This window comes from Gopherus flavomarginatus, chromosome 4 (assembly GCF_025201925.1).
Source record: "Gopherus flavomarginatus isolate rGopFla2 chromosome 4, rGopFla2.mat.asm, whole genome shotgun sequence".
Taxonomy (NCBI): domain Eukaryota; kingdom Metazoa; phylum Chordata; order Testudines; family Testudinidae; genus Gopherus; species Gopherus flavomarginatus.
In genome coordinates, this window is record NC_066620.1 from 156452569 (window position 1) to 156476287 (window position 23719).

Here is a 23719-nt window from a genome sequence, read left to right on the forward strand (position 1 = left end):
CAGAATCACCCATGACACTGTTTTTGCCCCATCAGGCATTGGGATCTCAACCCAGAATTCCAATGGGCAGCAGAGACTGCAGGAACTGTGGGATAGCTACCCACAGCTAACCACAGTGCAATGCCCCGGAAGTCGATGCTAGCCTCGGTACTGTGGACACAGTCCGCCGACTTAATGCACTTAGAGCATTTTCTGTGGGGACACACACAATCAACTGTATAAAAATGATTTCTAAAAAAACAACTTCTATAAATTCGACCTAATTTCGTAGTGTAGACATAGCCTAAGTTTCATGTGTACTAGTGCTTCTGGAGAAAAAAATCCCTCCAGGGAGTCTATGGGAATCGATTCTCTGGCACGAGTTTCAAATTTAGCAGCAAGAGGCTCATTCCTTCCTGCGTCAGGCCAATGCATAGGGGAGGAGGGTTCCTTGGCCTGGGTCCAATTAAAGTCTCATGGCTTTGTCCATGAGGTGGTTTTGGAGACAGAGTTCCAGCTCTTCTTGAGTACAGCTGGGGAATGAGCAGCAGATACTGCACCTCACTACAAAGTGAGCTTCTCTGAGGCAGTGTAGGCAGCATTGGTGGTCATCGCTGACCAAGAAGGATCATGGGCAGGAAACAGAGTTTGAAGCCCACAGTGCAGGGCATCATCCAGTACCCACAAAAGGTATGGGGGACTGTTCCCCCAAAGATTAATCTAATACTAAAACTATGAAAACACAAACTATAAACTGTATAAAATGCTAAAACTATTTACAAAGCTAAATCTTATCTTAAGAGATGAAGACAAAGCCTGTTCCAACCTGGACAACAGTGAGAAGAAACTGGAGAGGTAGTCAGTCTGCTCTCCTGTTTATCCCATCAGTCAGTGGCATGAGGTTAGCCAGACTAACATACGTGATTTTCAAATTCTCCAGTTTCACATGCATGGTGTGCATGCATAACCCCACAGTGGAGACCATCACTCAAAGAAGAACTGAAGCCCACTAGCTGTATACAGTAGAACCTTAGAGTTACAAATACCTTGGGAATGGAGGTGGTCCGTAAGTCTGAAATGTTCGTAATGCTGAACAAAATGTTATGGTTCTTTCAAAAGTTTACAATTTAACATTGATTTAATACAGCTTTGAAACTTTACTATGAGAAGAATGCTGCTTTTAACCATCTTAATTTAAATGAAGCAAGCACAGAGTTTCCTTACCTTGTTTTTTTAAAACTGTCCCTGTATCTTTTTAGTAGTTTGTGTTTCACACAGTATTGTACTGTATTTGTTTTTTTTTGTTTGGTTGGGCTTTTTTGGTCTCTGCTGCTGCCTAATTGTGTACTTCCTGTTCCAAATGAGGTGTGTGGTTGACCAGTCAGTTTGTAACTCTGGTGTTCGTAACTCTAAAGTTCTACTGCACTTGAAAGGAACTGGAGAAACAGGATAACCTTAATCTATTTTTAAATATTATCTGTCCATGAATTGGGAGGCTCCTGTACATTGATGAGTCAGGTAACGTCAATGTGCTGACAACACAGACAGCAGGTTACAATTGTATATAGAAACTTAGTGTCACCTACAGCAAGTTTAGTTATTGTGTAACATAATAAAGCTATCTATATAAGATTATGATTTCTCTTTATTTGAAAATCTTAATCCTTGGTGATTCATATAATTATACCTCAATATGACACAGATTCCTGATTTTTCAGGCACTGTTTTTGACTACTTTAAAGTGTATTTTTATATATAAACACACACACAATTCATAATTTAGTTGCCTGTTCTTGAGTTATCCAATATTCTGTTTGTGTTTTTCATTATGCTATATTTCAACATAATGATGTTTCCCAAAGTATGCAGGTTACCCTGTTGTCAAGCCCTTTAGTTATAAAGACATTAATCCCATGCTTGCAATTCTTGTATCTGCATTCCTGTTAAACCCATTATCTATCACATGCTAGATTGTATTAAAATCTTGCATACAGCCCATCTACTCTAAAGCTAAGCAGAAAAGATAGTTAAGACAATACTTTTATTACATTTCCCTATGGTCTTAATTTATATTATCTAGAATTAAAATGTGATGAATAATACAGAATTCACTTTTGAGTTCCATTTATGTTGCTTGTTCACATTTCATAATATTTTCTTGATAACGTTTACCCTCATGCTTATTTTGAAATATTGATTCATGCTTTTATAGAGAACTACAAAACTTTTTTTTGGAGAAGCTTTCTGACATAATTACATAGGTTTTAACCTTCTTTTATAGCACTGTAGCAAGCATTTTGCAAATTTAGGAAAGAGATTCTACTAGTTGACTCACTGTAAAATCCACCAGAGGGGTAGCCATGTTAGTCTGGATCTATAAAAGCGGCAAAGAGTTCTGTGGCACCTTATAGACTAACAAACATATTGGTGCATGAGCTTTCGTGTGTGAATACCCACTTCATCGGATGCATGCATTTCCACTACATGCATCCAACAACGTGGGTATTCACCCACGAAAGCTCATGCTCCACTACGTTTGTTAGTCTATAAGGTGCCACAGAACTCATTGCTGCTTTTGTAAAATCCATAATAGTCTTTACTTTATCCTGAAATTATTCTGTTGCTGTGACATGTAGTCTACGTATGAGATATTTCCCCATAACTTATTGGTAAAAAGCACCTGTTGGATTTTATGAATGTGCAACACACTCTACAATTGAAATACATGACTCACAGTTACATAAAATGAATCTCTACTGTTGTCTCATGAAACACTATATATTTAGAAACAATTTTTGCTGGACAGTTGCAAAAGATAACTAGGTAACCCATTCTGCAGGTGGGGATCAAACGTCTCCCCAACTTGAAAAGTTTCTGGTTTTTCCCCAAACCCAATTACTTAGCAAAACAATAAATAGCACATTTGTTCACCCTTCCCTTGCAACTGTGTATGTGTTTGTGAGCAACCCACAAAGAGGTAAAGCTCCTGAGAGCAAAAATTCTCCTCTTCAAATAACATAAAGAGATGATTATCACTGTCTGATTTTAAAGAGACTGTCATCTCTCTTCAAACCAACAAAGAGATGTGGAATAAAGCACTGGAGAAGACAACAGTGTTATAAGGAAAAACTATTTCTTACATTCCTTCTGTGCAGGGAGGAAGAACTTTAACAAAAATGTAGCAAGCTAGAAGATAGTTGACGTTAAAACCAAAAACACGATTTACAGCAACTCTGAAAATGAAGAACTGTATGCTGGATTTTATGGACATTCTTTCCTGATAACTCTAGACCTACAAGCCAAGTCACCCATTAATATAGAAAGCTCCCTAATTTAAAAACCTAAGAACAGCAGCGCCCCATGACAATCCATCTTTCCAAATTTTCTGAACATCCAGATGAAACAATAAATCCTCTAGACAGTGTAAAGAAAAGGCGAATTATTTTGCCATGTGCAGAGAATTTATAGTATGTTTAAGACGGCACCTGAGACTCTGTGTTCAACAAATTATAGAAACAAGATAAATAATAAATATTTAACTATACAACTTACACAGCTCAACTTCAAGACTCCTGCAAAACTCTGCTTTCATAAAAACCTCAGGCACAGTCAAACAATTTCCCCTACCAATGTGTGGAATCAATAAATACATCTTTCAGCAGTTCCTGCAGATCAGTAGAGCCAGGCTATTTGGACCTTACTTATGGATTCCAAAGGAGGGGAAATAGGTATTGCAGATCTTATTCATAGGAACAATGAAGGGAGTGAGTGGCATTCTGGTATCTCTTTGGACTGTCTCCCCCACCCACAATCTTGCAGCTACCATCAGCCTCCAAAACACAAAACAAAAAAAAAAACAAAAAAACATTCATTCTACACAGCATGGTGATATACTTCACCATGTGTCTTCTGTTATTCCTCCATGGATTTCTGTTAGCTTTGTTTAAGTACTATTTTAAGTGCCCTATCAATCATGCTTATTTAAAAAGGTGAATTCAGTGTTGCCAGTACATCTATTATGGACAGTGGACTTCACATAGGTGGGAAAAAAAGTCAGATTCCAAGCACCAGGGAATTCCCATAATTATAAACAATTTATGCCATCATTGAAGTAACTGATGCGACAGACTTGTGGCATGGGAGTGAGTTTCTTCCTTCAACAATAATTTGGAAACAGTAGGTTCCATTGTAAGATAAATGATTGTTCAATTATTCTCATGGTTCAGAACTGTTGAAGGCAGAGTGGAGACATTTACAGCAAGCAGATTGGTGCCTATAATTATACCCAATAGTTAAATTGTAAAATCCCCAGTTTATATCTAGTGTATGTTCAAAAAAGGATTTTTGTTTATGATGTTGGACTTTCCTTGTTGTTTTTGAATGACATCTGCTATTTTCAATTCTAATTATGAGGAGACATAAAAGGAAAGCAGATACAGAGCTTCTTTTGTAATTATGTACTGTTCTATAATCGACTACTACCAAAGCATAGTAGATGATGTAGCTAATAAAAGTCTTTGCTGCCCACTAAGTTCTATGAGATGGACCTAACTATATATATTATTTTATGTAAGTGAAATGATCCTAACCTACTGTACTTGAGTAGGCTGAAATTGTCACAAAAAATTGCTTTCCAGTTTCAAAATTTTGAAAATAAATACTGTAAAATATTTCCACTGAAGTAGTTCTCTAACCCCAAAGAAAAACTTCATTTAAATGTCAGTTTATATAGACAATTTGATATTTTTAACTATAGCTTCACTGAATCTTAATTAACTATAAGCATATTCCAACTTTGTAAACACTTAAAAACCATAAAAAGCAAACAGTTACTGTATTTAACATGCAATTACATTGTGGCCTATTGGAAAAAAAAAAGGTTCTTAGGGATACGTTTTCGCAACAGCCAGATAAGAGGCACAACAAAAAAAGCTCCACTACAGAACTACTGGATATAATCCAGAAAATGAATTGCATGGAACAGAATTATTTAATTTTGAAAACTTCCTACAGTTTTGTGGGGTACTATCCCTTGTCTTAAAATGGAAGAAATAAAAACACCACCAAACAACATTAAACAAACACCACAACTGCCTTCAAACCAGAAGGCAAGCAAAGCCCTTGAAGCACAATTCACCATAGACTGTAATCACTGAGAAGGTCAGGGAGGACACAAAGACGTAAGAAGTTTACCTAGAGGAGACTAATGCCAATCCAAACAGATTTTAAGGAATCTGTAAACAGCTTTGGTGGAAAAAACCAAAGTAACACTTCAGATTTCCAACTTTACAGTTACATGGATACTCTGGAATAGATCTATAGGACACCTTCAAAAAAATCTGTGCATTTCTCTGAAAATTATGCACCTGTGAACTATTTGCCAAAGAAAAAGGAAATGGAAGTAGCTACTGTATTTTAGTCTTCTTTTATTTTAATTTTACAAGACAAAGGGGGTTTATATTTTAAAATTAGAAGTATTTTCCTTAATTCTAACTCCTTCATCCTGAAGAACAAGCAATTTTTTGTTTAAATGTGAATTTGGAATTTCAGACCAAAAATTTTGTAATTGAAGTGCCTAATTTGAATAACCGGTCTTATCGGTTCCTACAGTAATTTTTTCTAGTGCTTTGTCCAACCTAGTGATGAGTAACTCAAGCAATGGGATTCTTGTAAGTTACATCAAATGTCTCTGCCTCATTTTTTTCTCCCTATCTATACTATGGAGATATTTCTTCCCACCTCGCAACAATTTTTTAAAGTATTTAAGTCACTATTTGTAAACTGATGAGATCCTTTGGTGCTCTAAGCAGTTACAATTAATATAATCCACAGCCAGATGGACCAAATTTCTGAAGCAGGTCTTTGGATTCTGTGGCATTCTGGGTGCATGGAGTACATTCATACCCACAGTAGATTACATGTAGGGACTAGCACTTGAATAAGAATGGCTTGATACTTCTACTAACATGATCATCAGTGAAATAGCTAAGTGTTACTCTAAATTGCCATCACTCATCGCTAGGTTTCAGTTATTCTCTGTTGAAATTAATGGAAAGTTCACATCTTTTACAACTATTATTTCAGGCTGTCTGCAACGTCAAATATATAATACTGCACTGGTTTGTACTGGGTTCGTGTTTTCAAAGTCATTCTCACGAACATTAAGATTAGACATTAAAAAACATTTCTACTTTATTCTGAAGGTGTTTAAGTGATATGAATTTTCACCAGCTGCCAGTCTGCCACACACTTGCAATCTTGTTTTAAATCAATATCCTCCATATTTCAATCAATGTTTGGGTAAATAGCAATAATTAAAACTAAGCAAAAATGTTCCTGGGTGATATTAGATAAAAGACATATTAGTCACACAACTTCTATTAAAAATTCTACACTCCATCCTACTTATTTTTTCTTTCAACGCTGAGGCTGAAACTAAAAATAAACTGTTTCATTTTTTTCTACTTAAAGTATCACTAACACATCATTACTGGTATTAGCCATATCAATTTAAATAGTTTTTCAGAAACTTAGCAATTACTACAGCATCGTTAACTAATTAATATATGTTTAAACAGATGTTCACTCAAACTATTTGAATGCAGTAATGAGTTCTATTAATATACTGTAGAATGTATACCATTTGTAATTTGGAAAAAAAAGTTGTCTATTTCAATGTACCAGTAGTTAAATAGTAGAGATGAAGCTGACTTGGAACTCACAAGGCTTCTATCTGGGTTTGCCCAATGGGAAACACTGCTTCCAATCCCACACTCAGCTTTCTTCCTATATAAAATACGCTAACTCCACCTCCCACACAAACCATGGTTCCTTCTCTCTTCTTCCTCCCCATCCCAACAATTAATTCCTCTTCCTGGATTCCCTCCCATATCCTCCTGATTCTATTCATAAACTCTATCTAGTTTCCGCAGATTGTTTTTGGTTTTTTGGTGTGCTATTGTGATGTATCATTTTTTCAGTTTTGTTTTTTTCTATAAAAGTCCACTTGTTCTCCTCACCCACCCACCTCCAAGTAGGGAAACTCTAGATACAATCGATCCTCAAGAAGCCCTTGAAAACCACTCGACGTCTGCTCTTCTCCCATCTCTTTAAACTACCCTCATTATCTTTGCTGTTGGCTCCTCTGCTCAGAAGTACAATGTTCCAAGTACTTTGCTCTGCGTCAAGAGTCAAGAGTGGAGGGACCAGGAGCAAAAAAAAGAGAAGTCGCCAGCTTTAGGAAAGTCTCAGTGTACAGTAACTCCTCACTTAAAGTTGTCCCAGTTAAAGTTGTTTCATTATTAAGTCACTGTTCTATTGGAGGTTTCAGAGTAGCAGCTGTGTTAGTCTGTATCCGCAAAAAGAACAGGAATACTTGTGGCACCTTAGAGACTAACAAATTTATTTCAGCATGAGCTTTCGTGAGCTACTGCATCCGAAGAAGTGAGCAGTAGCTCACGAAAGCTCATGCTCAAATAAATTTGTTAGTCTCAAAGGTGCCACAAGTACGCCTATTCTTTTTGTTCTATTAAAGTTGCACAATGTTCTGTTATAAAAGCTTCCACCACCATCAGTGCCTGCCGGTGGGCCCCGCAGATCAGCGCCTCCCCTCTCCCTCTCCATGCCTCTCACAATCAGGTGTAGCCCCAGAAGCCTATGGCTGTCTCCAGCTGTGCAGGGATCTAGAGGTCCAGTGCCTCTGTGTTGTGTGTTCCGAGCGTACCATGCAACCAGGCAGACTGGTTCCCTTATGAGACGACTGGCCTCCCCAGCACCCTGGGGGGGAAGGGGGAAGGGGCGGCACGTTCAGTGACTAACTGGAGCAGGCATTTGTGTGATCTGCTGCTCAGAGACTAGCAGACACATCCCCATCGGTGCTGGGGAAGTATGCAGCACAGTGTCACTTCCTATGTGCTGCCACTTGCCAGCTCTGTCTGGTTCCCATGCTGAGCCCAAACCCACAAAGCTTGCACAGGGAGGATTCTGCAGGCCTAGGAGTGGGGGTGTTGTTGGCCCACACCCTTACCAGGGCTCTGGGACCAGAGGATATTCACTTACCTAGCCACAGCTGTGAGTCAAACCGCATATATAATGTCTTTTGTCTGGTGAATTTTTTTTCCCTGGAACCTCCCCCCGCACCATTTACATTAATTTTTATGGAGAAATTGGATTCACTTAATATCATGCTGCTTACAGTCGCATCTTTCAGGACCATTACTACAACGTTAAGTGAGGAGTTACTGTAGTCAGGTCTATGCTGCTCTATTCCTTATGCCACAAGTATAGAATAGTTGGAATTCTCAAGCCCTTCCAAACTACTGACTAGCTAGTAAATAGATGGGAAGCTGAACAGAACACAACAAAGAAATCCAATCATGAGAACGTGTTGAAATTAGACATTTACGACGCTTATCATGGAAAGACTTCAGCACATGAGTAGTCCTGCTGAACACTTGTCCCCTAGTAAAACATACTGTAAAATATTTAGACCCTTCCCTTTTCTTTTATATTGAAGGGGATTTTTGTATGTACTTAAAATACTTCATAAATTCTACATATTGTATTCAGTTCTCATTATTCAAGAAAACAGAGCAGAAATGGAAAGTTCAAGGGCAGGCATTGGAAAAAACTTCCACATAGATAAAGACAAGGACTATTTAATTTGGAAGAGATTGTTACTTGGTTTTTTTAGAATTTAAAGCTGTGGCAATTTAATTCTTTTTTTTAGGCAGTGTTAGGAATAAATTATTAAGGGATGTAGCTTATTTGTTTGATATGTGGTATAAGCAACTGTGCTTATATTTAAAGTTATTTATTAGATTTTAAGCATTATACACACGCATACATACAGACATGCAATAGGTTTAGGATATTTTAGATATAGTTATTTATAGTTGGAGATGGTTTTGAGTGATTATTAGCCAGGTTTTTAGAGGCTTTTTTTTAGTTTAGCTGATGGGGAATGTAGATGTTAGCTTTTTCCTTGAAGAAATGCTTTTTTGGACTTTTTAAAGCAAATTGTTTATTTTTATAGTTAATATTAATACAAAATATATAATTTATAGTGATTTTAGTATAGTAATTGTATTGGTTTATATTGAATATATTTATTATTTAAAATGTTTTAGCATTTTAGTTATAGTAATAATGTTAGGAGTATTTAAAATTAAGGTTATTTTTTAAATAAAAAATAAAACAAAATTAACAAAAAATATTTTCATTAGCAACTGAAAGTATGTAGCTGTTTGACCTTGTCTTACAAAGACAAGATTATTTTTCACTCTGTGGTATTTGGTTTTTAGCTGGCAGTGGTTGAACATACAAAATGGCTGACAGCAGTACTGTCAAGTTCTGAGGTACACACAAGAATGTCAAATTCTGAGGTAACAGAGACAACTAATCAAAAATAGCATGATAGAAAATATAAAATGATGTATGGTATACAAAAGGTAAAGTATGCACTCCTCTTTACTCTCATAACAGTGGGCATTACATTCCTATGTTCCTTTCTTAATTCCTATGTTTTATTTTTAAATATTATTTTCAAGCTTCAAGAGACTGGATCCCCAGATAATGTGAGTCAGTATAATTCCACAGACTTCACTGCAAATGTACACGAGTGCGGCCGGGGCTCGACCCTCTCCAGGGGGATGAGGGGATCCACGCTGGCTCACTACACACCGGTGGGTCTGGGAAAATAGCCCGGCAGTCCTCGTGGCAATTGCCTGCCCTCTGGGGCAAGGGCTCAGGTTCTTCGGCAGGGCTGAGCCATGACAACTGCTATGAGCCTGGCCCTAGGTCAGGGCGGGGCAGCAAACACTGAGTCAGGAAGCTTAGGCCCTCGGGCAGGGCTGAGCAACAATAACCGGCTTCGGCCTCCTCAGGCCAGGGGGAGGAGGACTCTGCCACCCAGGAGTTGGGTGGCAGGGAAGACGCAGGCCCTCCCACTCCACTGCATTCCAGCCCGAGGCCCTAGCAGCAGCTAACAACCTGCTGCTCCATCAGTGGGGATCCTGGCCGCAACACACTGACATAAGCTCTGGTAATGCTGCAGCCAGACTGGGGTCAGCTGCCCCGGGGCTATTTCCGTACTCCCCCGCGGGGCCTACATGGGTCCTGACGTCGGCCTCTGCAGGGTCCAGGAGCATGGGCTCATTGCGGCCAGAGCTCAGTGGTAGGTCCGGCAGCTCCTCCGGATAGTCGGCCCGGGGGAGCTCTGGGGGCTCCTCTGGGTAGCAGGCGCGGGGGAGCTCAGGCCAGTCTGGGCAGCTGCTCTGGGTTGCAGGAGTCTCCCAGTCCCGAGCTCCCTGAGGCACGTCTGCTCTCTCCGGTTGTTGGCCCTGACTGAGCTCTGAGGGCCGGCCTTTATAGTTCCAGGTCGGTGTCTGACCCTTTGAGGGGCGGGCTCAGAGCTCCTTAGCCCCGCCCACTCTGGCCTCCGTCTGGGCTCTTCCTCCTCTGGGCTGAAGGGGAGCCACACTGCCTCACTACACACACCCCCTCTCAAATCTGGCTCCTGCTCATCGGGGCCAGACGCTTCCATCCCCCCCAGGCGGGACATGAAGTCTGTGTTTACATGTTTCTTACCCGCTCTATGCTGGACGGTAAATGCATATGGCTGGCCAGATACCAGCGCAGTAGGCAGTCATTGTTATTTTTCATTTTCATCAACCATCGGAGGGGGGCATGGGTCCGTGACCAGCGTGAACGGAGCCCCCAGGAGGTAGAAGCGGAGGGCGTCACAGGCCCACTTTATGGCCAGTGCTTCTTTCTCTACCACAGCGTAGTTCCTCTCCCGGGGAAATAACTTTCGGCTCAGGTAAAGAACCAAGTGGTGTCTTCCATAGACCTCCTGGGACAGGACAGCCCCCAACCCTACCTCTGAGGCGTCCGTCTGGAGGATGAACCTCCGGTTGAAGTCAGGGCTATATAGGACTGGCTCTTGACAGAGACATGTCTGCAGCATCCGGAAGGCCTCTTCACATTCCGGGGACCACCGTACCTGCGGGGGGCTGTTCTTCATCAATAGTCCTGTTAAGGGCGCTGCGATGGAGGCAAATTGGGAAATGAACCGCCGATAGTACCCGACAAGGCCCAGGAACTGCCGGATGTGGCATTTTGTAGTTGGAGTCAGGCAGGCCGCCAGGGCTTGCACTTTCCCCACAAGGAGCTTCACCCGTCCGCCCTCAATAGTATAGCCGAGATACGTGGTCTCCTGCCATGCGATGCGGCATTTTTTTGGGTTGGCCGTGAGCCCCGTCTGTTGCAGAGACCTCAGGACTGTGGCTACCCGGTCCAGGTGCTCTTTCCAGCAGCGGCTACAGACTATTACATTGTCCAAATACGCGGCGGCGTGGTCCCGGTGGGGCCGTAGTAGGTGGTCCATTAGTCGCTGGAAGGTCGCCGAGGCCCCATGAAGGCCAAAAGGCATCTGTGTGAACTGGTAGAGTTCCATCGGAGTGGCGAACGCCGTCTTTTCCTTCGAGGTATCATTGAGCGGGATCTGCCAGTATCCTTTACTGAGGTCAAGGGTGGTAATGAACCAGGCTTCCCCTAGGCAGCCCAGCAGCTCGTCCATGTGGGGCATTGGGTAGGCGTCAAACCTGGAGATGGCATTCACCCTCTGGAAGTCTATACAAAACCGGTGGGTGCCATTGGGCTTGGGTACCAAGACCACGGGGCTGCGCCACTCACTTTGGGACGGCTCGATGACTCCCAAGGCCAGCATAGCCTGTACCTCTTCCTCGATCTCTTGGCACATCCGGTATGGCAGCGGCCTGGTCGTTTCCCAGATAACCTTCCTGGCTCGGTCTGGATCAAATGATAGGCCAGAGTCGTGTATCCAGGTAGAGCTGTGAAGGTTCCCTGGAAAGCCCGCAGGAGACAGTTGGCCTGTTTGCGCTGCTCTTCCGTAAGGGTGTCACCAAGCAGGGGTGCCGCGAGATCCTCTGTCTGGGGCGCATGGGGACGCAGCTCCAGCTCGGGTGGGTAGGGATTGATTAGCAGGCCCTCTCGGTCGCACCAGGGCTTCAACAAATTCACATGGTACTGCTGGGTCTTCTTGCGTTTGTCCGGTTGGTGAATCTCGTACGTGACGGGCCTGGCCTTACGAGCTACCTCGTAGGGTCCCTTCCAGAGGGCCAGTAACTTCGATTCGCTCGAGGGTAGGACGAGCAGAACCCAATCCCCAGGTTCAAAGTCACGCACCTGCGCCTCCTGGTTGTAGGTCCGCCCCGTCGGTCCTGTGCAGTCTTTAAGTTTCCACGCGCCAGGGCCCCAGCCTGAGCAAAATACTCCTGCAGCTGCAGAACATACTTCAGGAGTCCCTGGGTTGAGGAGGGAGATTGTTCCCAGGTCTCCTGCATTAAGTCCAACAGGCCCCGTGGACCGTGCCCATATAATAGTTCAAATGGAGAGAACTTGATCGATGACTGAGTCCTGCAGCAGGGGCAGGAGCAACTGGTCCCATCGGCGTAGCTCCTCCGGGGGGAACTTCCGCAACATCTCCTTGAGAGTCTGATTGAATCGTTCCACCAGCCCATCCGTCTGTGGGTAGTACATGGAGGTGCATAGCTGTTTAACCCCTAGGAGCTCACAGACCTGCTGAAGCAACCGGGAGGTAAAATTGGTGCCTTGATCTGTTAGGATCTCCCAGGGCAAGCCCACTCGAGCAAAGACCTTCACCAGCTCCCCCGCGATGGTCTGGGCAGTGGTACTTCGCAAGAAAATGGCCTCGGGGAAACGGGTGGCATAATCCACGATGACCAGAACATACCAGAAACCGGAAGCACTTTTTGGGAGCAGGCCCACCAGGTCCATGGTCACCCATTCAAACAGCGTCTCTATTACAGGCATGGGGACCAGGGGCGCCTTCGGTACTCATGGTGGAGCGACTAACTGGCACTCTGTGCAGGAGTTACAATAGTTCTTCATCTCCTGGTAAATGCCGGGCCAAAAAAACAGCGTTAGGATCCGCGCGAGGGTCTTCTCATGGCCCAGATGCCTGGCCACCGGGATGTCGTGGGCCAGCTTCATCACGGCCCGCCGGTGACACCGCGGTACCAGCAGCTGCGTTTGGGGTTCCTGCGTGTGGGCGTCATGGTCAATTCGGTAAAGACGGTCCCGGCGCAGTTCGAAGTGGGGCCACTGGGTTGCGCGCTGGGGGTCGATGATGGTCCCATCGACTGCCGCGAGCTGTTCATAGGCTCGGCTAAGGGTAGGATCAGCCCTCTGGTCCCGGCAAAAATCAGTGTGAAGGAGGGGTTCGGCCGCGGGCTCCCGCCAAGGATTATCTGTTTCCTCGTTCTCCGCTTCGGTATCCGGGGTCCCATCCACTTCTTCCAGTAGGGCCTCCTGGTGCTCTCCCTCCAGCGCCAATGTCAACCGGAGGACCTCCCCGAAGGCCGGCCAGTCCCGCCCCAGGATCACTGGGTACGCCAGTCGAGGGGCTAAGCCGACCATGAGTCGTCGGGTGACGCCAGCTACCATCAGTGGGATACAAGCACTAGGGCAGCGCCAGACGTCTCCATGGATGCATTGCAGGTGTATCGTTCCCAGGCGGAGGTCTGCCAAGGGTCCCAGGGCCTGGCGGATTAACTCTGGCCGCAGACAGAGTCAATCAAAGCCTAGGTGGCCTGGTCCCCGATGACTACCAGGACCATGATCTTGGGGGCCTGTGGTAGCCGAGCCCAGGTGTCCCCTGCACAGACCTGCCTGAAGCTGCAGTCCATTTCTGTGCAGTCCTGCTGCAGGTGTCCAGTCTGCCCACAACAGAAACAGGGTCCGAGGTCAGGGCGGCCGCCCCTGGAGGGGGCTCCCCTTGGACTTCTGAGGGGACTCCAATGGGCCCTTGAGGGCCCCGGCCCGGAGGGCGCCGTTCTGGACTGCAAAGCCAAATCCGGATGCCGGAACCGAGGCCCCGGGTGGGCGTCCTGCCCGCGGCCAGGGTTTCGCGGCCCAGTCAGGGCATCCCCTTTTCTGTCAGAGGTAGGGCATTCAGGGTCGGGATTTGGAGGCCGGAAGGCAGGCCCCACTGATGTTTTGGCCGCAAGAAAGTCCTCCATTAGTGAGACGGCTGTGGTCAACGTTGCCGGCCGGTGGTGGAGCACCCAGGCCCGTCCTCAGGCCGGTAGGATGTGCACAAACTGTTCCAAAACAACTTGTTCAGTGACCTCCTCTGCCATCCTCGTTTCTGGCTGTAGCCATTGCCGACACGCCTCCTTGAGGGTTTGGGCCACCAGCCAAGGTTGGGCGCCCGAGGGATACGTCTGGCTCCGGAACCACTGCCGACAAGTCTCGGGGCTGACATCCAGTGCATCCAAGATCACGGCCTTTACTCGGGCATAATCCCTGGCTTCTTCCATCGCCAGCCCCTGGTACGCCGTCTGGGCAGTCCCGGTTAGGTACGGGGCCAGAACGGTGGCCCATTGGTCCCGGGGGCACCCAGCGACAAGGGCCACCCGTTCAAACGTGACCAGGAATGCCTCGGGGTCATTGTCGGGGCCCAGCTTTGTTAGTCGGATTGGGGTGGCAGAGCGTGGTGTCCCAGCGCCATTCCCTGCCGGCAGTTCTACGGGGTGCGGTAACGCGGTCACCAGCTGCTGCAGCTGGGCTCCAAGCTGCTAGATAAGCCGCTGCTGCTGCTCAAGCTGGGTGGCATGCTGCTGCTGCTGCTGCTGGAGTTGGGCGGCATCTCGCTGTTGCTGCTGTTGGAGCTGGCAGCTGCCTGCTGCTGCTGCTGTAGCTGGGTGGTCTGCTGCCGGTCCTGACTCTCCACCAGCAGCTGAAACAACCGCTCCATCTCCATGGTCCTCTAGGGTAGACCTCCCCCTCTGGCCCCTTCTCACAGGGGTCAAGGGTTCTGACTCCCCACTTCTGGTACCACGTGTACACGAGTGCGGCCGGGGCTTGACCCTCTCCGGGGAGATGAGGGGAGCCACGCTGACTCACTACGCACCAGTGGGTCTGGGAAAATAGCCCGGCAGTCCTCGTGGCAATCGCCTGCCCTGTGGGGCAAGGGCTCAGGTCCTTCGGCAGGGCTGAGCTGTGACAACCGCTATGAGCCTGGCTCTAGGTCAGGGCGGGGCAGCAAACACTGAGTCAGGAAGCTCAGGCCCTTGGGCAGGGCTGAGCAACAACAACAGTTAAGGCCTGGCCCTAGGTCAGGGCGGGGCAGCAAACACTGAGTCAGGAAGCTCAGGCCCTTGGGCAGGTCTGAGCAACAATAACCGGCTTCAGCCTCCTCAGGCCAGGGGAATGGGGAGTCTGCCACCCAGGAGCTGAGTGGCAGGGGGGACGCAGGCCCTCCCACTCCACTGCGTTCCAGCCCGGGGCCCTAGCAGCGGCTAACGAGCCGCTGCTCAGTCAGTGGGGATCCTGGCCGCAACACACTGACAAAAGCTCTGGTAATGCTGCAGCCAGACTGAGGTCAGCTGCCCCGGGGCTATTTCCGTACTCCCCCTCGGGGCCTACCTGGGTCCTGACGTCGGCCTCTGCAGGGTCCAGGAGCATGGGCTCGTCGCAGCCAGGGCTGGGTGGTAGCTCCGGCGGCTCCTCCGGGTAGCAGGCGTGGGGGAGCTTCGGGGGCTCCTCCGGATAGCAGGTGCGGGGGAGCTCAGGCCAGTCTGGGCGGCTGCTCTGGGTTGCAGGAGTCTCCCTGTCCCAAGCTCCCTGAGGCATGTCTGCTCTCTCCGGTTGCTGGCCCTGACTGAGCTCTGAGGGCCGGCCTTTATATTTCCGAGTCAGCGTCTGACCCTTTGAGGGGCAGGCTCAGAGCTCCTTAGCCCCGCCCACTCTGGCCTCCGGCTGGGCTCTTCCTCCTCTGGGCTGGAGGGGGGCCACACTGCCTCATTATAGCAAGTATGCAGATTTACACCAGCTGAGGATCTGACCCCACATATTTAATGCAGGCAAAAGAAAAGAAAACATTAGACATATTTAGTAGCCTGTGTCAAACTATACAATCGCCTCATGCAACAAAGCAAAAAAACAGTATTTATTCTAGTTTCCACAAATTTGTTTTGATCTGCATATAACCGGATAGTTGGAGGATAAACCCTAAATTTGGGGATGGAGGAGAACTTTTCATACATTCAAATAAAAGATTTTCAAACGCTGATGTTCACTGAAATCCTATTCTTAAGCAATAACAACAAGACGTGTGCTACAACATGCTCTCTTTTTTACATATTTACTTTTTCTTAGCCTCTGTTGAAAGTTCCAAGGAGGCATAATATTTTATTTCTAACTAACAATACTATTAATGTAAACTATATATTTGGATTTCATGCTAACGTAGACAGTGAGGTTGGAAATTATTTCACTTACCCTATTGATATTGTTGTTGCTTAAAATAACCTGAACTAGGTTTTTCTTAAATTCTTCTAGCTTCTCAAAACACATTTTCAGAACATGATTAGATAAATTAGCATCAGTTATTAAATTGATCAAAACAGAAACTCCTTCTGTCAGAAAATTTGAGACAGGAAATTTAGGATTCTTGTAAAAAGTAAGCAGGCCATCAAGCAATCGAGAGACAGAATCTGATATTGTGGAGCAGTCGCTTTCAAGCTTTGTAAAGACTGTTTTCAGACCTCCTGGTTCAGTCAGTTTTCTTAATTCAAGGAGATGTTGCAAGAATTGCATGTGAGCAGCCAGAGTTTTTTCCTTGCTAGTACAATGAGTATTCAATATGGGAAGTATTTCAGAATTAAATGTACAAGATGAAGTGTTACAACTATGCTCAGAGTGCCCAAAGTTATGGGATATGTCTACAGTATCAAATACACAGTCACTAGATACATCACACCCAGAATCTTCTAGCTGACTTGAGCAATTTATTATAGGGTTTATATGTTCTTGATCCAGCAGAATTTCAGTAAAGGCATCTGGGTTTCCTGAAATACAAACATGAAAGTTATATTTATATTTCTGAGACACTTTCACAAAGAATGTACTATATCTAATCCAGTGTTTTTAACATAAATCTTAAATGCAAAAAATGAATAATACAGTATAGGTTGTTTTCCAGCCATCAATTTTAATACTAATTGAATTTAAAACACATTTTAAAAAAGTTAAAAATCTCTGAAAACAATGCTTATTGAGATTCTGCCTTAAATAGATAGTCCAACCTGTATCTCTGATAAAATCCTTTGAGCATTTTAGGAGTAACAGTTTTAATCTGATTTTAAATATTCTGATGGTTCAAAGACTTCATTCAGTAAGTTTAATTGGTTATACAATAGGACTTAAGCTACTATCACTTCCAAAGGAACGAACTGTATGCCATTCCCCATCTCCCACTACCTTTTTCACTACTCCTTCCGCTTAAAGAATAGTATTTTTGTACATTTTAAAGCTAATTAACATAATTGTATCTACTAAGTAATCTCCTTCCAATTTTTTCGCTGTCAAATATCCCGAAAAGTGACCTATTTACTTTGTCATTCAAGCAAATCAAATTATGCTTTGCATGGGAAAACACATGAATGTTCTTCTACTCTCTTCCGCACTATGCAAGGGAGGACAGCTTACGAATATGAGCCTATGCAGGTATCACATTATGGGTGCTGTTAGGAAAAAAAAATTCTTGGATTTTGTCTATGCCTGGAAAATGGATTACTATTACTTTTTATTTGCATTACCGTACCATTCTAGAATGTGTTAACATGCTTTAAATAGTATGTTCCTAAACAATTTAGAAGCTAATCTAGATTCAACTGGTTAAAAATGTGAAACTGATCACAATTAACCTTTAAAGAGAAACATTCAATTTTGGGGGGGGGGGGGGGTCAAAGAACATCTTGGACGGAAATGTGTTATCTATAGTTGTTATAAGTAACACTTAAATACAAGAACTGAAAAAAAGATTAGAGCAGAACATTTCTCAGGGTTTTTTTCCACTTTGTGCATTTAAAAAACACTCTACGGTACTAGTCTCTGATGTCATGTACTTAATATCTCATGCACTAGAACAAGAGTCAGGAACAACTAACTGAGGGTATGTTTACACTACAGAGAATATACTGGCATAGCTAAATCTCCACAGCAATGCTGGCATAATCCCACAGAGTAAATGCAGCTGACATTGACATAATGGTTTTTTCCACTGGGGTAGGACCACCACCTTCTTGAGCAACAGTAGCTATGCTGAAGGAAGAATTCGTCCATCAACATAGCTGCATCTTACTGGGGGTTCAGTCAGCAAAGCTACGTCAGTCAGGGGTATGTCTATTAGCTACGTCTACCTAATTTTTAAGTGTAGAGCAGGCCTCAAATAGCCAACAACCTCATCAACAGCAAGAATTTTCCTTTCCTCTTTCAAACACACAATAGCCTAATCACCACTGAAGAAAAATGCCCTGGGTACATCGGTCCTAGCCAACTACTGCCCAATGTCAAACCTCCCATTCCTGAGCAAGATTGTAGAGAAGATAGCAAATGGCTACATCAAGCTCTTCTAACTGAAGTGAACATTCTATACACATCTTAATCTGTTTTCAGGCCAGGACACAGAACCCAAACCACCTTAGTGGCACTGATGCATGATCTCCTCCTGTCAATGGATAAAAGACAGACATCCATCCTCATCCTCCTGGACCCCTCTGCAACACTGGACATTGATGACCATGATATTATGCTGTCTCAAGAACATAAGAATGGCCATACTGGGTCAGACCAAAGTATCCTGTCTTCTGCCAGTGGCCACTGCCAGGTGCCTAAGAGGGAATGAAGAGGTAATCATCAAGCAATCCATCCCGTCACCCATTCCCAGCTTCTGGCAAACAGAAACTAGCAACATCATCACTACCCATCCTGGCTAATAGCCACTGATGGACATATCCTCCATGATGTGTCTCACATGAGAGAGAGGGCAGGGGTCCTGGATAATGTGCTAAAATGGGTTGAGTCCTTTCTGGATGGATGCACGTAACAAGTAGTGACGGGAAACTGCACCTCCACCACTAGACCTCTTACTTGTGGAGTACCACAAAGATCAGTTCTCTTTCCAGTCCTTTTCAACCTATAGATGGAATCACTGGGTGAACTAGTCAGATGACACAGATTCAAGAGCCAGCAACATGCAGATGATACACAGCTCTACCTATCCTTCACCACATATGACCACACCATTACCACCACGATGGCCTCAGTTATTAGATGAGCTCAGCTCCTGGATGAAGAACATCTGGCTGATGCTGAACTCAAGGAAGACAGTGGTGATGCCAGGAGGCAGAGGAAAATATTCTGAGGAGATTTCAGCCACCGTGCAGTCTCCATTAGTTGAAGACACACTCACAATTGGGCAATTCAGGAAACTCTGTCCCATTCTGGCAGATGAAAACCTGGTCTCAGTTATTCATACCTTTGTCATCTCTCAACTGGATTATAGAAATGCAATATACCTGGGCATGATGTCATCAGCATCTAGGAAACTCCAGCTACTTCAAAACACTGCAGAATGTCTGCTCAGCAAGACAGGCTACTGCAAACACATCCATCTGCCCTCTACTCTCTGCACTGGTTTCCCACAGAATTTTGAAACAAGTTCAAGGACTAAGTCTTTATCTTCAAGCACTCCATGTCCTGCGAGTAGGATATCTCAAAAATTGTCTAAAGCTCCAGGACGAAGGCCATGGTCATCTCCTCCACTCCTTTGGAACAATGAAACTCTCAACAGTTAGAGTAAAGCTTGTCCATGTGGGTGGTGGAACTTTCTCCAGGGGCAGTCTGAGTCTGTGGAATGAACTCCTCCAGGAACTAAGGATCATCATAAATCTCACTATTGTCCACAGCAGTTGCAAGGCTTGTTTTTTGACTTGCTTTCTCTAATGTGAACACATAGCAACAGCAACAGGTATATTTATTTTTTAATAAAACCCACACACATACACTACCCAAACAAGACATAAGACATTCCACAGCACATACTTCTCCCTCTCAGGAGAGGATGAGAGAACAAACAGTATGAGACAGATGTGTAGTCACGTTGCTTAATGCTCTGCTGCAAGTCACTTTGATATTAGGTGATGATCGCAGCATATAAACCTATATAGAACAGAAAATGAGGACAATACTCACTGTCCTGCCCTGTGCAGAACTAATTCATGAACACTGCCCAAAACCATTCAAATGCACATCTAACTAACAGCAGCAAAGCTAAAACTGATTTGAAGGTGCAAAAGCCTACATTATTTCAACATGAAGATCTAGATTACTTTACTGGTTAAAACAACTGTTTTACGAAGCCTGTCATTTTTGAGACAATTTATCCTATATAAATAATTAAGAATTATTACATCATTTGCAAGATTCCTAAGACCTAGATAAAAACCTAAACAATCAAAACATTGTGCTTTTAAAGATTCACTGAAGACCAATTATTAAGAAATCTATATATCAAATTATATTCAATATGTACAAAACAACATTTTATCCTTTGAGAGACAAGCAAAATTTTCTGAGAAGGACAATAATGGAGCTCATTTGTGGGAAATAACCATGCTTCTTTCTTAATGGCAGGGACACTTGGTCAGACTGCGGACAAAATGTACTGTCCCTGGAAGTGGGGAGGAGGAGGAGACTGTCTACAAAAAGCCTCCCTACTTCCTCATGGGGTCTGGAAAATGTTGCTGGTTTGTTGGGCAAAGAAAAGAGATGCACTGTTCCCAGGAGAAAGGGGAAATGAGAAGGATTCATACCATAGCTGTCTCTTCACGGGTTTGCTACGTACTATTGGTCAACCAGGCTGCAGGCCGAGCTAAGGGCCCACAAAAGGGTACTAAGGCTGCAGGGGGGCGGCCCTGGAATAGGCAGAGGCAGCTGATCCAACCCCCTTTGCCAATGATGAGTGGTTTACAGAATGCAGTCCGCCCCAGTGAGCAGGGGCTAGATGGTGACTGGCAGTAGCCACTGAGACAAGATGGAGATAGGGGCTTGGGGGTTCCTCTGGGTGGGGAGACTCAAATTGTGGGTTGCTGCTGGGGGCAGAACCCTGGTGCAGAGGGACACTGGGGTCTGGGAGGGACACGGAGGCCAGCGGCAGGCGAGACACCAGCCTGGAGAGGGTGCTGTGAGCTGGAAAGAGCTAATTCCCTGGACAACCAGCTGGAGGCACTGGGTCGGTGAGTTGTCGCCCCGCTACACTATCACTTCCATACATTCCACTGTTTGTGTTCCTGCTCAAATCTCTGCATATACGTTTTTGTCAGTGTTTGAGGAAAACAAGTCTTCTCTAATCCCAGAAGAATAACTGCAAACCTATTTTGTTCAGTTCTCACTCCCATGGGACAAAAATCTATGACCAACCCGGGAGAGGAGGGGAAAGGAGGCAGTTTATCCCACAGCCAGAGGAGGCAGGAGCACAGGGTCCAGATGCACAGATGCATTTGCCTTGTCATAGAATCATAGAAGATTAGGGTTGGAAGAGACCTCAGGAGGTCATCTAGCTCAAAGCAGGACCAACACCAACTAAATTATCCCAGCCAGGGCTTTGTCACGCCAGGCCTTAAAAACCTCTATGGATGGAGATTCCACTACTTCCCTAGGTAACCCATTCCAGTGTTTCACCATCCTCCTCATGAAAAAGTTTTTCCTAATATCCAACCTAAACCTCCCCCACTGCAACTTGAGACCATTACTCCTTGTTCTGTCCTCTGCTACCACTGAGAACAGTCTAGAGCCATCCTCTTTGGAACCTCTTTTCAGGTAGTTGAAAGCAGCTATCAAATCATTCTTCTCTTCTGCAGACAAAATAAGCCCAGTTCCTTCAGCCTCTTTTCATAAGTCATAATAATTTTTGTTGCCTCCGCTGGACTTTTTCCAAATTTGTCCACATCCCTTCTGTAACAGGGGGACCAAAATTGGATACAATATTCCAGATCTGGCTTCAACAGTGCCAAATAGAGGGGAATGATCATTTCCCTTGATTTGCTGGCAATGTTCCTTCTAATACAGCTCAATATGCCATTAGCCTTCTTGGCAACAAGGGCACACTGATGACTTATATCCAGCTTCTTATCCACTGTAATCCCCAGGTCCTTTTCTGCAGAACTGCCACTTAGCCACTCAGTCCCCAGCCTGTAGCAGTGCATGGGATTCTTCCATCCTAAGGGCAGGACTCTGCACTTGTCCTTGCTGAACCTCATCAAATTTCTTTTGGCCAAATCCTCCAATTTGTCTAGGCCATTCTGGACCCCATCCCTACGCTTCAGTGTAGCTACCTCTCCCCGCTGCTTAGTGTCATCCACAAACTTGTTAAGGGTGCAATCTCTCCCATCGTCCAGAACATTAATGAAGATATTGAACAAAACTGGCCCCAGGACAGAACCCTGGGGCACTCTGCTTGATATTGGCTGCCAACTAGATAGCGAGCTGCTGATCACTATCAGTTGAGCCCGACGATCTAGCCAGCTTTCCATCCACCTTATAGTCCAGTCATCCAATCCATACTTTTTTAACTCGCTGGCAAGAATACTGTGGGAGATCATATGAAAAGCTTTGCTAAAGTCAAGATACATCACATCCACTGCTTTCCCCATATCCACAGAACCAGTTATCTCATCATAGAAGGCAATCAGATTGGTCAGGTAAGACTTGGTGAATCGATGCTGACTGTTCTGCAATCACATCAGCCAACTCCCTCAGCACCGTTGGATGTATTGCAACCAGCCCCATGAACTAGTGCATGTCCAGTTTTTCTAAATAGTCCTTAACCTGCTCTTTTCACCATTGCGGGCTGCTCACCTCCTCCCCATACTGTGCTGCCCAGTGCAGCAATGTGGGAGCTGATCTTGTCTGTGAAGACCGAGGCAAAATAAGTCCCCTGCTGAGGTCAGCAGAATGGTGAGAAGGCGCGAGGACGAGAAACAGAAGAGATATTGAAGGAAAGAGACAAGATATGGAATGGTCTGCCAGAACCAGATTTGAGGTCATCCCCCTCCCCACTCCAAAGAACAGGCAGAGCATGTACAATGAGCTGCTCTTATCACTGGGAGACAGAGTACTGGGCACATGACTCAGTTCCTGATCATTTGGACATCAACACTTCTATCCCATGATGACCAGTCTCCATAAATGCTTACAGATGTGGATACTCAAGAGCAGCACATTTCCAGACTGATGAATAGTGTGAATATAAAAACACGCACAGAGTCACACTTTTTTCCCTTGATAATTAAAGTGTGCAAACTTTAGCTCTGCCCCAAAATAAATATTATTATTTCATCAGCAATCTTAAAATATCAGTATATATTTATCAAATAATATTTGTCACTTAACAGTATCTTTAGAAAATATTTTGATACCAAAATCAAGACAACAAAAATATACCTTTTTAAAAAAAATACAGGGGTCAGAATTAAGATTGCTGGGCAGGGCTGAAATGTCCATTCTTTTTTGTTTGATACAAATGTGTTTACATTTATTATGTAGTGTGATAAACTCAGGACAGACAACTGCAAGTGGGTAGGGGGTAGAAATCAGTCTCAGAGGGTTAAAAGGCCCTCCTCCCTATCAACTGGGGGGTAACTACAGGTCAATCAGGTTCAGCTGAGAAGGGGTTACCAAAGTATCAATTAGAATCAGCTGAGAGGGAGCTACCTGAGGTTAATTAGGATCAGCTGATTCCAACTAAGGGCTGCCTGAGACCTTTTTAAACCCTCCCCTGGGAGGAAGGAGGGGAGGAGAGAAGAGAGAGAAAAGAGTCCTGCTGCCAGGAGGTTAGGAGCAGCAAGACAGC

The 23719-nt window shown here is 44.8% G+C and overlaps 1 protein-coding gene across 1 annotated transcript in view; it reads right to left on the reverse strand.

The window, feature by feature from the left end:
- MEI4 (meiotic double-stranded break formation protein 4) overlaps nt 1-23719 on the reverse strand; it is a 132336-nt gene that overhangs the window by 99481 nt on the left and 9136 nt on the right. Inside the window, exon 3 of the mRNA XM_050951628.1 lies at nt 16306-16874. Coding sequence (XP_050807585.1) covers nt 16306-16874 — 569 coding nt within the window. The remainder of the gene's footprint in view (nt 1-16305; nt 16875-23719) is intronic.